Here is a 15,410-nt window from a genome sequence, read left to right on the forward strand (position 1 = left end):
ACTGAGATAAATGAGGAAATGAATGTATGTAATAAATATAGAAAATACCATAAAGAGTTCTATAAAGGTGTTAGAAATAAATTAATAGATCCAGACAACTAATAAAATTAATGTTCCAGGTTCCAAAAGATAGTAAAACACATGTTATCCACCAAAGATCAGATATCTATAAAAATACACAACAAGATATTGCTATTATTCTGTCATTGCTGATGTATAGAATATTTACCTCTCTACCTCTCTAATTATAATAATTGTGTATATTAATGTGCACTATTGAAGCAATCAACAAAGACCATAAAAAGCATACTTTTAATTTCAATTAATATTCAAGCTTGTAATACATATGGCAGTTAAATGTGCCGGTAAAGCACTGGCATTATCGCACTGGCTCCTAAGAATCACATAAATATGCATCATGTGAAATACAACAAAGAGAACACATACTCATTTGCGTACAGAATGTCAATCCTGCAAAATTACCAGATAGTTTCACTGCTTTGCACAGTTTGAGAGAACAAGTTCGAATAAAGATTTGCATAAATTAAGGAACAACACATCAAGATTTTATCAAGACAGATTCACTACTATGCAATCTGCAGTGGCTCAAAAACCTGTTTTAGCTGGGAGACGAACACATGACAGACTTCCAGTACTAAACAACTTGAATTAATATGAGATAAAATTGAGAAGATTACCTTGTCCAAATGTATCACAATTTCCTTGTCCTCCTGAAAACATTTAAATTAGTCAAATTGAAAGCATGTCAAAACAAAAAAATGCAATTAATAAGTATATACTACACATTCAACAAAGTACCAGGACCCAGGGGTATATTAAAATATATACCTCTTTAGATTTTTTCAGTCCATACAATTCACGCACCCAATCTGCTCCGCACAGCAACATTTCTACGGTTTCAGGCTTCAAACAGGAGCGATGCGGTTCAATTACCCTACTTCTAGCACTAAAGGTCGACTCTAAAGCGACACTGCTGATGGGAATGCTTAACACATCAAATGCCATTTTGGACAAAATAGGATACTTTGCAGAGTTCCCTTTCCATCAAGCTATAACATCGAACTTTGAAGTTGGAGCCACAATTTGTTCGCTTAAGTACTCCTCCAATTCTGACTTTGTGGGCTCAATTATACCTCCACTTTCCCGAATAAAACTCTCGTAATCATTTAAGCCATTGGGTGTTTCCCGTTGTTCATACATAAACTTTGCATCACAAGAAGACATTTCACTTGATTCATGCCTCTTTTTATTAGCTTCTTTGTCTTCCCTGCAATATTCTAAATACAAATCATTTAAGGCATTTGCTAAATAAGACAATTTTTTTTCAGCATCACTTGCAATTGGATAAAGCGTAGGAAAACAAAAGGCCGGAAGTTTCATTTTAAACCGTGGATCCATGACGGCACCAATCGACATTACCAAATTAGTTTCCCCCTAATATTTCTCAAATTTCAGTTCCATTTTTCGCGCCATCTCTCGAATATGCAGATTATGATCAACTGCCTTATTGTCTATTATTTGCTTGACTCTCCTTATTTCTGATAAAAACAAATTTGAAGTCGAATACTCCGTTCTAGAGACAACTTTCGTGACATCTGAAAACACCTGAAGAAAGGAGCACACACCAGCAACTCTATCCCAATCATCTGCACTTGGAACATATTCCCTAAACCCCTGATCAGCTATGCTATATATAAGAAATACATTTTTGAACTCAATTGCACATGACAGCATATTATCTGTCGAGTTCCAACGAGTTGATACATCCAAAATCAGTTTTTTACACTTCAAGCCTAGTGACATGGATATTTCAGCAAACTTAATTCTACGACTTTCCGAGGCTGCTATATATTTAACCCCATCCCTTACCTGATCAACAATTTCCTGTGTTGGGTCTAACCCATCCTGCACACACAAATTCAATGTGTGCACAACAACGCGCATGGAACATTTTTCTATCAATTGATAATGACCTTCTAGCACTAAAAGTCTGTTTTAGGCATCTTAACGCAACATCATTTGCAGCAGCATTGTCTACAATTAATGTCCCAATTTTATCAATTATTCCCCATTCATTAAAACATTTGAGCAAAGCTTCTGAAATTACAAATCCACTATGTGGGGGAGGGACATTACAAAAAGTCAGGACCCTCATGTTAAGATTCCAGTCAGAATCTATCCAATGACCCGTGACAACCATATAACCAAGTTTCTGATGTGAGGAAGTCCACATATCAGTTGTGATATTAATTTTCCTAACAGATTTCAACAATTCTCTTAATTTATTTTTCTCAATTTCATAAGTACTAACACAATCCTTTTTAACAACATGCCTACTGATTTTCTGCCAAAAAGGGGTAGCTGTTCTCATTACCTTGTCAAACATAAAGCTTTCAACATGCCTAAATGGTAATTCATTTACTAAAATGTAATGAGAAATGACTTTTCTCATTTCAGCATGATCATATTTGAAATTACCAAGTGTTACCTCTGATGAGACAGAATCGCTCGGTTGAAACTGAAGTGTTGCTTGACTTGTCTGTCCATGTGTCCTCTTACATTTATCAACGTGCCTGTTTAATGTTGTTGTGCAGCCCGAACTCCCTAATTTCATCTTTGATTTGCAAAGTTTACAAATTACAAACCTCTGATTCTTTTCCTCAACCTGGTCCAAATATCGCCAGCAACGAGAGCTCTTCTTCCTCGGCCTCTTTTGGTAAGGCTGATTAGACTCCTGAGTTTCAAGGCTGCCACTTTTTCTTTTTCGCGATACTTCCTCTTGATCTGGCTTCTCGGACTCGGGCTCTTCAATTATATGGTTATTATCAGCAGCATCTTCAGATCCTGATTCATCACCGAGACTTCTTAACTCTTCGAACTCAGCATTTTCCGGAATAATTTCGATGTGATGCTTTTTTTTTCTTGGAAGGCGCCATTACAAATCTGCTGAAGAAACAAGACAGATGAGATGCTTTAGTGTTAGGGTTTTCTTTTGGGTTGGCCCTAGCATATTTGGGTCAGGCCATATAAACTTCTAGATAAATGGCTAATTATTTGTTTTACTAATTTTTTTAATTAGTGATATTTTTTAAAAATATTTATTAATGATATCCAACCGTATGATGTCAATATATATATATATATATTAATGATATGTCAAAACTTTTACAATTTGTTTGGTTTGATATTTTAATAGCCAACTAATTAATTAACCAGTACTCTGACTAGTGTTTAATCCCGAATCCATGTTTCGAATTATTAAAAAATATTTTTCAATAATCCAAACATACAGATGTCAATGTATATACATTTTAACGATATGACAAAACTTTTATAAATAAATAAATTTATTTGGTTTGCTATTTTAACAATCGACTTGTTGATTGACTAGTAATTCTAACTATTGTATAATCCCGAATTCAAGTTTCAAATTTTTAAAAAATATTTGTTAACAATCCAAACATATGGATATCAAGATACATATATTATAGTGATATGACAAAAATTTACAAAAAAATTAATTAATTTGGTTTGTTATTTTAACAGTCAACTTGTTAATTGACTAGTACCTCTAACTACTGTCTAGTCCCGTATTAATGTTTCTAATTTTTAAAAAATATTTGTTAACAATCCAACCGTATGGAGGTCAACATATATACATTATAGTGATATGACGAAAATTATACAAAAAAATTAATTAATTTGGTTTGTTATTTTAACAGTCAATTAGTGGTTTGACCAGTTTTTTGGCTTCGGCTCGTTTAAGCTCGTGTTCGACTCGACTCGACTTGGCTCGTTTAAGCTCGTGTTCGGCTCACGTTCGACTCGGCTCGGCTCGTTTTTGTTCGATAGAAGCTCGTGTGCGGCTCGTTTGTTAACGAGCTCGAGCTTGAACAAACTTTTTGTTCGTTAAGAAAGCTCGGCTCGGCTCGTCAGGAAAAAAAAGCTCGGCTCTGTTCGACCAAAACTCGGCTCGGCTCGGTTCGTGAACAGCCCTATCTATATACACTACTTAAACCCCTCTATGTTATAATCTATATACACTGCATATAACCCTCTGGTATGAACATCTATAAACCATGCTTAAACCCCTTTATGTTAATTAACATCTATATACCCTGCATATACCCCTCAAAATGAATATATGTATAACAGGCATATACCCTGTAACATTCTCTTTTTGCAGATGACACACCAACACCTCGGAGAAGTCCAAGACTCCAACTATTAACTGATCAAGACACTCATATGGAAAATAGTGATGTTGAAATCAAAAAATAGAATCAAGACATCAAAAATTAGAAATCAAATAATATGTATTAACTGCTCCTACAATTTTTATGAGATCAAAAAATAGAATCGAGACATCTGTAAAAAGGCCTCCTGAAACTCCTACTAATGATGCTGTAATAATGATATTTATTTTTATATTTACAAAATTCTTTAAAGATGCTTACTAATTTTCACTTTGTTTCGTACCATTAGCAAGAACTTGATGAAGATGATTTTTGTTTGAGAGATTTTTTTCAACCTGAAAATGAGTCCAACTCAAATTCTCAAAATGAAGAAGACGTGACTGCAGAAGAAGAAGAACCACCAATAAAACCAAAATTCAAAAAGTGGAAGAGAAAGGCATGCCAAAATGTAAGAATCATTGTTGTCTATTAGTGATTTGTTGCATATACTTCAGTGGTACATAGTGAGCACATTAGTGATTTGTTGTATATACTTTAGTGATACATAGTGAGCATATTAGTGATATATTGTATATGATTTAGTAATACATACTGAATATATTACTCCCTCCTTCCCATTATAATTGACCCTTATTCCTTTTTGGGACGTTCCAAAAAAAATGAACCTAGTATACTTCCAATATTTGAACACTACATTTCACTATTGCACCCACTAGTTCTCTATTTTATATTCTCTTTTTATTAAATAAACACTATTACACCCACTACTTTCCTCCACTATCTCAAATCTATTATTAAATTTTGATAGCTAGGTCCCACCACTTTACCCATTTTTCAACTAAATTCACTCTTTTTTACTACATTTTCTTAATTTTCATGAAAGTGAAACAAGCTCAATCTTTTTGGGACGGAGGGATTAGTTTTTTAGAGCTAATCATTAGTAATTTATAAATTTTACAAGTCCTTCACTATTGTGTATTTGAAATACGTTTACAACTTTATCCCTCTTCCACTGATACAGAATTGACTTTTAGCATCGCACTTTTAGTGTCGGTTATATAGATAGCTGTGGCCTATACGTACTTTAGGTGTCGGTTGATAGCTTAACCGACACATAATGTCATCTGTGTTGGACCTTTTGCGTCGGTTATTGAAACAACCGACGCCTAAACTGACTCTTCAGCGTCGGTTTTTAATGAACCGACGCCTAAAACAGACTTTTAGCGTCGCCGTAGACAACCGACGCCTAAACTGACTCTTCAGCGTCGGTTTTTAATGAACCGACGCCTAAAACAGACTTTTAGCGTCGCCGTAGACAACCGACGCCTAAAATCGACCCTACAGCATCGGTTAATTCACTGACACCTAGTAAGCATTATACTTCATTTCTCTATGTAGAAAACTTTCCTTTTCAGACTAGTAAGACACTAATAACAGACGCGACTCACATACTTTGTTCAAAGATGCTTACTATTGCTTACTAATATTAGTGATACATAATAAGCATATTAGTGTCATATTATATATAATTTTGTTATACATGCTATGTATATTAGTGATTAAGCTATAAATCAAGCTATAAATCATTCATAAATTTAATTGTTTTTATGTTATGAATCATTAGTAACTTACATTGTATGCAAGTCCCTCGCTCATATCTATATTAGTTTTTAAGTTGTCAATCATTAGTAACTTAAATTGTTTGGAAGTACCTCACTTATACCTATCTTTCTAATCAAACATGAAGCTAATCAAGATGCAGAAGACGCAATGAACAGGAAGAAACTTATTTTAAAATTTGCAATCATGAAAACATTTCAGACTAAGGTAACAAATCAATAAACATTTAATGTTTATGGTAAACAACTTGTGAATTTTAAATGAATCCTTATATCTATGATCCTACTATTATACTATCTATGATCCTACTATTATACTTCCCCACAAGACATTGAAAGTGCCCGGCATATCAACAAAACAAAACTCGAGATAAAAATCAAGAATTCACCGTGGCTGTTAAGTCAAATGATTGATTCACTATCAGATGAACAAAAGCAATGGGTCAGAGACTCTGGTTTTGAGCTCTTACTTGATTTCAATTTGGTGATGATCCCGTCAAGGTTAGCTTATAACGTGTTTCAAATACTTGAACACAACAGTGTGGCTCTGAAACTAAAGATGTAGGAACAATCGGACCTTGGCCCTGCGTTTTATGATACTTGTTAAAAGTTCGAACAGAATATTAACCTTAATCGCTACGGCGCAAGCGATTCAAATCCACGTCTTCTACTGTATTCCCAGATTCTCCTTGGATGAAGTGTGGCCGTCGATCTCCCAAGGTGTGCCTCTCCCTAAAGCTCCGAAAACCCAAAACCCTAGATGTCTCCTTGAGAAAAACGGCTGCCTCTCTCAAACTCTAGGATGAATTCGTTTTGGTGTGTCTTTCAGCTTTAGGAGAACGAGAATATATATAGGCTACAGTAGGGATCATGGACCATTAGGTCAGGCCTTCCCATGACATTCCGGGCCAGGCCCAATGTCATTAAATATTAATTCAATCCACTAAAGAATTAATATTTGCACTACCTTTCCTAATTCCGTAAATTAATTATTTAATTCGGCTCCCATATAAATCGCTTATAAATTCCCCATGTTTAAGATATCGCATGTCCGTTAATTAAATTAATTTCTGACAATTAATTTAATCAATATCTTTTATCCTTGATCATCCACTCAACCTTATAATTATGCAAGAACAAATCTGCCTGCAGGACTAAAGCATAATTATCTTTATGAGCTTTCAAGAGGACATCATCACCCGAATATATTTTTCGGACACGGTTTCCTTCTATAGTCAATATCCCACTCTGTATATAATGTCATTGCCAAATACATAAATTCGTAATTTAAAATAAATTACTTAACTTATGAGTCGAGGCATGTGCATTAAATACAAGTGTCAATCACTATATCCGGATTAAGAACTTAAGCATTAATAACATCATAGAATCTTAGTTCTTTATTGTCAGAATTAAAGAAACAATTATTCTACTATTTTGATCCCGTTCAATATACACAAAGTATATAAGTATTATTCAATAGTCAAGATAAACTATTTCCAAATAATACTTCAGCCGTTCTAGTGGTTTGTCTAACACCACCTCGACTGTGAACCTTTATTATATTATATAAGGAGTCTGACAATCTAATCTTCTACTATCCCATTTGATACTAGATTGTCTACAATATATAATATACAGACAATGTGAAAACATGCATTCAAGATTCTCAAATAATTATTATATACTTCAAACGAATATTTCAGTATAACCCTAACAAAAGAATAGGGAAATAAACATTACTAAAGAAGATGTCTTTGATGTCCTCGGACTGCCACACGAGGGACAAACAATCTCCTTGGGTTCACAAGAAAAATGCAAAGAAAGAATAGAAACATGACTAGCTCAATTCGGAACAAAACATATTTTTCATCTGTTTATACTTTATAAAAAATTAGTAATTAAATTTAATTAAGTATATTTTCGTTTTTGAGTACTAATTTTTTTATTCTAGAAAAGTTGAACTTTAAAAAAAAATACAAATATGTGTTCAATATGCTTTAAAAATAAATGCTGAAAATTGAAAGAAATTGAATTTTTAAACGAAATATAATATAGACAACTCATCAATCCTCCAAAAATAGTGTAATTCAAATTCTTTTTTTCTTTTACTTTTCATGTTTAACAGACAAAAAAAAAATATCATTAGATCTTTATTACACCAATCAACCACCATAAGTCGGTTTTATATTAGATTTTTTAGTTGCTATTGCAAGTGAAAGTACGAAGCATATTTTGTATATTCCAAGTTCTTAGTACTTCTTATTCGGAAAAAATCGAAACAAACTTATTTTCGAATAATAAAATTTGCTGGAAAAATAAGTGAAGGAATTATATGTACCTTTTTTTAACTAGATTAGGTATGTCTCGATGGCTAAGTTTTGTGATGATTATATATACATAGTCATATATATTATATTTGATAGATATGTGATATAGTATCCAGCTACAGTGTACCACTACAATACCTCGGACAACACAATGGCATGGTCCCAACAATCATCGTTACAAAGTACAGTATAAACAAGACAAAAAGTAAGCACAAATCCTAAAAGAACACGTCAAAGTGCAAAAGGAACGAAGCTTAGACATTCTTTGACACGCTATTAAATAGAGCTACTGTTAACAAGAAAACAACCCATGCTGGGAGGCAGGTAAGGTCCGCGGCCGCTACTGTAGCAAACAGTAGCGATCGAGCCTCTATATAAAGGCCTCCCAGCAAACATTACAGGTAAGTGAATTCTAACTCAGGAAAACTACATTATCCATCACTCCGACACATACTAAGAGTGTCAAGCTCTCTGATACCCATTCTTGTAAGCAACCCCGATCATTGATATCATGCCGGAGGCGCTTCACGGGACACACCTACGTACGGCGTTGTTTTGCAAGTTAACAAGACGACCTCGACTTCCTGGAACAATGAAAAAGAAGTCACGACGAGAAGAGGAGTTATCAATATACTTAAGAGATGTAGTCGTCTTAGGTATCGTTTGGGAGATGTTTGAGCATTGGTTGGCTCAAGTATCAGTTTGGAACACCATTGAGGTGTGTTTGTTTAATTGTATGCTTGAGTACTGTTTGGCTTATATATTATTTTGGAACACCATTGAGGTGTTATGTATTGATTGTATTATTGATAATTGTTTGGACTAATGATACAAGTTGGACGTGATTTTTCGTGTCATATATTTTGTGTGTGTACTCCGCATTAGGTAACTGAATCTCGTATTGGTATGTGTATTCCTCCTAACAAATTTTACTTATGAATAAATTCGTGTTGAAAGTTGATTATATCATTAGCTTGCATATGTGCAATATCTTACAAATCTCGTGAAGTTAAAAAAAGTTGAATGATGCACATGTTTTTCTTTCTTAGTAGAAGAGTTGATGCAATGTATGTTGAAGATTTTTGAAGAAGTTCAGAATTTAATACTCGTGCAAAAACCTTTATGTCCCATAGCTACAAAACTTGATGAAGACAAGTAAAAGAAGAAAGTGGAAATCAAATTGTATAGAGGGATGATTGATTCATTATTATATCTTCGGTTAGTAGACTAAATATCATTTTTGCAATATGTTTGTGTATAAGATTTCAATCTCATCCAAAATTTCAATTGGTTGTTGTCAACAGATCTTGATCTATGATATTCCAAAGGTAAGGATTTTTGGCAGCCGGATATTTTGATGCTAATTTTAATGGTTATAAAGTTGATAACAAATGCGTTTATAAAAATTTTCTTTCTTGAGAAAGTGTTAGTAAAGAGTCTCAACCTTCATAATTGGGGATAACATCTGAATATATAAAAGTTAGAAGTTGTTAAACTTAAATGTTTTGAATAATAAATTGACTTCGAAATCATAGACTTGTGTTAGAAATAACTCATATCACGTATGACATACAAGTACAAGATTTGTAATTGCAAATCTTGTTAATCATTCTAAAACAAGTAAATTAATGTTGATACCATTTCATAAGAAAGCATTTAATAAATATACTAAATTAGATTTTATTTTCATAGATACTTAATTGTCAGACAAGTCATGTTTACATAATAATTAGTTTTTGGTATATTAATTTTGAAAAATATGTGTTTTATCTCTAGTTTGATGTTCTTAAAAAAATATCTATAGCATGGCTTTGTTATTAACATCCTATGTAATATAAATATACAAATTTTAATATAAAATTTGTATTATGTGTAGAGATTTGAAAATTTTCGGATCAACTCGGCATAGAATGGAAGACAATTTCCTTCCTTCTCCGTCTTCCCTATTCTTTTTATATCATTTTTCTCTTTTTTATAACATTCTATCTGTTTTCGAAAAAAATTCCCGATTTCGAGATTTGAAAGGGATAGGGACACCGGGTGTAGCCCGCAAATGTTCATCACTGATCTCAGATTACATTTATTTATTTTTCCTCATTATGCATTTATCTATTTTTTCTCAATAGTGTATACTTCCTCCGTCCCAATTAGTAATCATTTTTATATGATCTTGAAAATCGAAAACAATATATTTTAAAGTAGAATAGATGTAGATTCTAGTAAAATATTTCTCCTAAGTTTTTCTAATTATTTTATATATGTGAATTTTAGTCAAAATTTGGTCAAGTTGACTCTAAAAAGTCAAACAAGACAAATAAATTGGAACATGAGGAGTAACATAGTATTGATTATTGTGCGGTATCATTTCAGCAAATTAATTATGATCATTGTTTTCAAATACTCCCTCCGTCCCATTTTAGTTGTCACATTTCTATTTTTGTTGGTCAAAATTAACTAATCTTTGACCAGAGATTATAAATCATTCTTTGATTATTATAAAAAAATTGAAAATTAAATTGATAAAATATTCTTTGATTTCTGTTGACATATATTTTTTATTTTTTCAATTGATAAAATATTAATAAATTTCAGTCAAACTTTGGTCAATTTGACCGGCACAAAACTAAAAGTGACAACTAAAATGGGACGGAGGAAATACTTGTTTAAAATCTCAAGAAGAGGAGGGAGTAGTAGGGCTCCCTCTCATTTATAACCACTTTGTTCGACCACTTTTCAAAACTAACCAGTTTTTTTTCGAGCTTTCAAAACTAACCAGTCTAAATCAACCGAGAAACAGCGACCTGAATGAAAAAAAATTTACAGCACGGGTCGCGCTTTGAAACAGCGACCCAAACACAAAAAAACCTCATTGGGGTCGCGTTTTCAAACAGCGACCCAAGCTGGGTAAATAATCCCTGTGCACATTCTTTAAAACAGCCCTAATTATAATATAATTTTCTTTAAAATAATATAATATTTTTATAATATTATATTATATAATGATATAATATAAAAAAATCATATAATTCTTATACATTATTTGTGATATATTTTTTTTAAAAATAAAATCATTAATCGGATAATTCTTATACATTATTTGTGATATTATATTTTATATTATTATATTATGTAATGATATAATATAATATTATAGATTGTAATATTTAAATATTTAAGCTCATATTGATTGTACTTAAAAGGTAATTCGCATTACATAAATTTAAACGAAACAGAAGCATTACATAAACTGAAGGGAAATTACATATGATTAAAATGAGAACATGACATAAGTTCTCAATCCTGAGTGAGGTCCACAATATAGTCGGAACCATATCCTTCATCATCATCTTCATCGTCCTCAGCGTGAGCATCATCGTCTCCACCATCATCAGCAACACCGCCTTCCACTTCATCTTCAACATCATCATCGGCCCACGGGGTAGGCATTTGCACTCGACGGCACTGATAAGTTACATTGTCCACATCTCCCCACTCGGCCCAAAATCTGGCTTCCTGACTTCCCTCGAGTTTAGCCTGCAGTGCGGCGCACTCTTCATCGATTTTAGCCGCATAATACCTCCTGCGAGAATCACCAAATGGGATATCCATCTCACCCATCTCACGATGGCGTTGAAAATAGAGTTTGTCAACTTCAGGGAATTTTCTGTTATGGATATCATCTTCCGCCTCCGTCATCACCCAATCTTTGCCCCTTCTAATCCTCCTATAAACATACCTGCAAATATAACGGAAGAGTTTGTTCCACTTTTTCATGTTCTTTTGATGTTCAACCTCGAGACGTCTCTCTTTTCTCGTCTCCTCTATCATTTTCTTGATGTCATAGTCAGTGCGCATCCGTCCCAACGGTGGCCGAGTTTTCTTTTGTTGCACGACCGGTGGTGCCTTGCTTTTAGGAGCTGGTTTAGGTTGTTGGTTGCTTCGGTTGTTGCGCATCCCTCCCAACACAAGCTCCGACTGTCTCCTATCTTGTTGCTGTTTGAGGCGTTTTTCGTAGCCGGGGGTCATTGGTGCTTTCCCCTTATCCATTGGTGCCTTGCCCTTATCCATTTTCAGCTTAAGTGATGAGTGAATTTTGTGTTTGTTTAGTTGCTTGTATGTGTATCAACCATAATGAAGACCTATTTATAGGCGAATGGATTATTGTTTAGCTGAATATATTTAAAGGACTTGTCAATTTTTGAATTGACAAGTCCTTTAAATGAGCTGAATCTTTTCTTTCAATGCATGCTATGGTTTGGCAGTATGAAAATGTGGGTCTAATCTATAAAGTGAGAAACTTTGTACAGTCTAATCTTTACAGTGAGGCACTTTACTTTTGCAGAACCTTTACTTTATGACCTACTGTACACCATGTGACCCTCTGCATTATCAGATACTACTTTTGCAGAACCTTTACTTTATGACCTACTGTACACCATGTGACCCTCTGCATTATCAGATACTACTGTTGATCATGTGAATATCAGCATTATGAGATACAACTGTTGATCATGTGAATATCAGCATTATCTATGAGCATTATTTCGTTGCAATGTTATGCTGTGTCTATAAATAGGTTCACATACAATATTGACAATGCACTCACAACCATAGAACTCGCACAAGAAATAGTTCAATATAAATCATGAGTTACACACCAGGTGATCTGTTTGTTGCCATGGGTAGGAAATGGTGGTGTGAGGATGAGTTTAGGTACTCTTTAAATCCTAATTTACGCTACTCCCCTGAGTCGATTACCACCATGTTGGATGAGTGGACGTGGCGTGTGCGTTCGCTTGAAGTGTGCAGGGAACGTTGTGCACTAGCTGGGATTCCAATTCCTAAACAAAAGGCTCGTACTATGCCTCGAGAGACGCCGCAGGAGATGGAGGCCGCCCTATTCAGAGCGAGAGAAGAGGAGAATCGCATGCATCTGCGTCTGCAGCGTCAGAGCCTATACGATGATGCTAGGATGTTTCGGGAAGCAGGGGACTGGTTTAAGGAACAACAATACCTTGCACTGGTCACCAATCCGGATTATTATTCTGATAGTGTAATGTCGTCCGAGGACGAATAAGTGGTCGTAGTACCATCGTGTTTGTTATCTACCTTTCAGTCTAAGTTGGTTTTCTCGTTCTTTAAATGTTGTGTTGTTAAATTTGTCGCAATTTGGTTTCAAGCACTTGTAATGACATATTTTCAAGTTAATGTCACGGATTTAATTGTTGTACATTTATCTATCGTGCTTTAGTGCCTGATGTAGTCATTTTAGCAGTAAAGGCCTGTATTGAATTTCCCTTGTCATTTCAAAAATGTAAATATGAGTTGTCTTCTCACCACTTTAAACAAAATAAAGACAACACTGCAAAAGAAGACTGCAAAGAAACAACACTGCAGCAGAGAGTTGTTATTTCAAACTTTTAAAAATGTCAGGCTTATTACTGTACACATGTGAACCATATCTTCCATCAAAATACACATGCATTTAAAGAAATCAAAGCATGCATTTAATGAATACAGTTGGATTTCAATTTTTGCCTAACAATAATTCCTTGGCGACCTGTCTTATAAATAGGTCCTCCAGTCTGTCTTCTACACATACATTGAACTCAGTTTCCATATTTGAACTACGAAAAAACATCACTTCAACTGCACCAAGATGGAAAAGGGTAAAATGCCAATGTCCCCTGGCTACGAAAAACGCCTGGAACAGCAACAACATAGAAGACAACAACCAGAGCTATTGTTGGGAGGGATGCGCAGCAACCAAAACAACCAACGACCTGCAGTAGCTCCTAAAAGCAAACCACCACAGACGTTGAAGATCAAGCGGGATCATGCGTACTATTTGCAACGCAAGTTTTCTACTAGGAGAGCCCGAAACGGCAAAGATTGGGTGCCGACAGAGCAGGAGGTTGAGGACGAGGGGAGACGTTATCCTGAAGTTGATAAACTTTTAGAAGACAGACTTCGTCCGTTGGATAAAGTAGTTTCTGATGCTCGCTACAATCGATACATGGCTGGAATTAAGCAAGAATGCGATGCATTGCAGGCTAAACTTGATGCACGTGATGAAGCTGATTATTGGGCAATTTGGGGAGATGTTGACGCTAGGGCTGAGCAAAAAACCGAAAGAAAACCGGAACCGAACCGAAACCGTTAAAAACCGGTAAAAACCGAACCACGAAAAACCGAGCCGAAACCGAAACCGAAAAATAAAAAACCGAACCGATGTTATGGGTTCGGTTCCGGTTATTGGTTAAAACCGAACCGAAAAAACCGAACCGAACCGATTATTTAAATAAATAAATTAATATAATAAATATATATCTTTTATATGAATTTAAAAATAATTTCAAATAAACAAAAATATATTATATATTACAAGTTGGATCAAGGTTAATTTAACAGTGCATATGTTCTGTATTTGGTGCATTAGTTCAGCCCCTCTGCTCTGAATATGGTTTTGATAGGTAAGATACTGCAATTGAAAAGGCTAAAGCCTAAACATGAGCATAATCTGTGAGTTAAAATGACAACATTATTTCTTGCAACATATCAAAATTAATAACCTGGTTGTAGTTTAGGGAGTACTGAAACTAATCAAACAATACTAATTTTTGAACATCGAATGAAATACGTTACTTTTATTAAACTACAAATACTATATTAATTATTACGTTTAAATTACACGCATCAATTTCTCTCGTTCATATATTTATTTTCATTCTAATATTTATCGGTTTTAAAACCGAAACCGAGCCGATTATAACCGAACCGGGTTTTTTAAACCGAAACCGAATCCGAATCCGAACCGGCGGTTGCGGTTTTCGATTTTAAAAACCGAAAATATATGGTTGCGGTTCCGGTTTTACCCGGAAACCGAGCCGAACCGGCCCACGCTCTCCCCTAGTTGACGCTGTGGATGATGAAGATGATTATGAAGAATATGGTTCCGACTATATTGTGGACATCACCAAGGATTGAGAACTTAAGTCATGTTCTCATTTTAATCATATGTAATTTCGTTTTAGTTTATATAATGCTTCTGTTTCTTTTAAGTTTATTTATTGCTTTAACACCATTACATTAAATTAATTAACGAAAATGGATTAACAACAATAAAAAACAAGGACTGAAAAGAAAAATACACATTAACAATAAAAACTAGATCATGCACTGAAGCACAATATGTCATTACATGTGCTTTAAACCAAATTGCGACAAATTTAACAACACAACAT

The 15,410-nt window shown here is 34.3% G+C and overlaps 1 protein-coding gene across 1 annotated transcript; it reads right to left on the reverse strand.

The window, feature by feature from the left end:
- Positions 1–1,065: 1,065 nt before the first annotated feature.
- LOC108207291 (zinc finger BED domain-containing protein RICESLEEPER 2-like) lies at positions 1,066–3,268 on the reverse strand. Its single transcript, XM_017377748.1, has 4 exons — positions 3,235–3,268; positions 2,036–2,865; positions 1,589–1,926; positions 1,066–1,288 (listed from the first exon to the last, which is right to left on the reverse strand). The coding sequence occupies exons 1-4, from the start codon at positions 3,266–3,268 to the stop codon at positions 1,066–1,068; spliced, it is 1,425 nt and encodes a 474-aa protein (XP_017233237.1).
- Between the last annotated feature and the right edge of the window lie 12,142 nt (positions 3,269–15,410).

The sequence above is a fragment of the Daucus carota genome, chromosome 2, assembly GCF_001625215.2.
Source record: "Daucus carota subsp. sativus chromosome 2, DH1 v3.0, whole genome shotgun sequence".
NCBI lineage: Eukaryota > Viridiplantae > Streptophyta > Magnoliopsida > Apiales > Apiaceae > Daucus > Daucus carota.

Bases quoted from the DNA above. Each gene is read 5' to 3' on its own strand.
- LOC108207291 (XM_017377748.1), bottom strand. From the start codon at position 3,268: ATGGATTCGGGATTAAACACTAGTCAGAGTACTG. The intron at 1,927-2,035 runs GTTGCGTTAAGA...TTGTGTGTGCAG, and splicing joins ACAATGCTGCTGCAAATGAT to GATGGGTTAGACCCAACACA. The intron at 1,289-1,588 runs GTATTCGACTTC...AGAATATTGCAG, and splicing joins AAAGTTGTCTCTAGAACGGA to GGAAGACAAAGAAGCTAATA.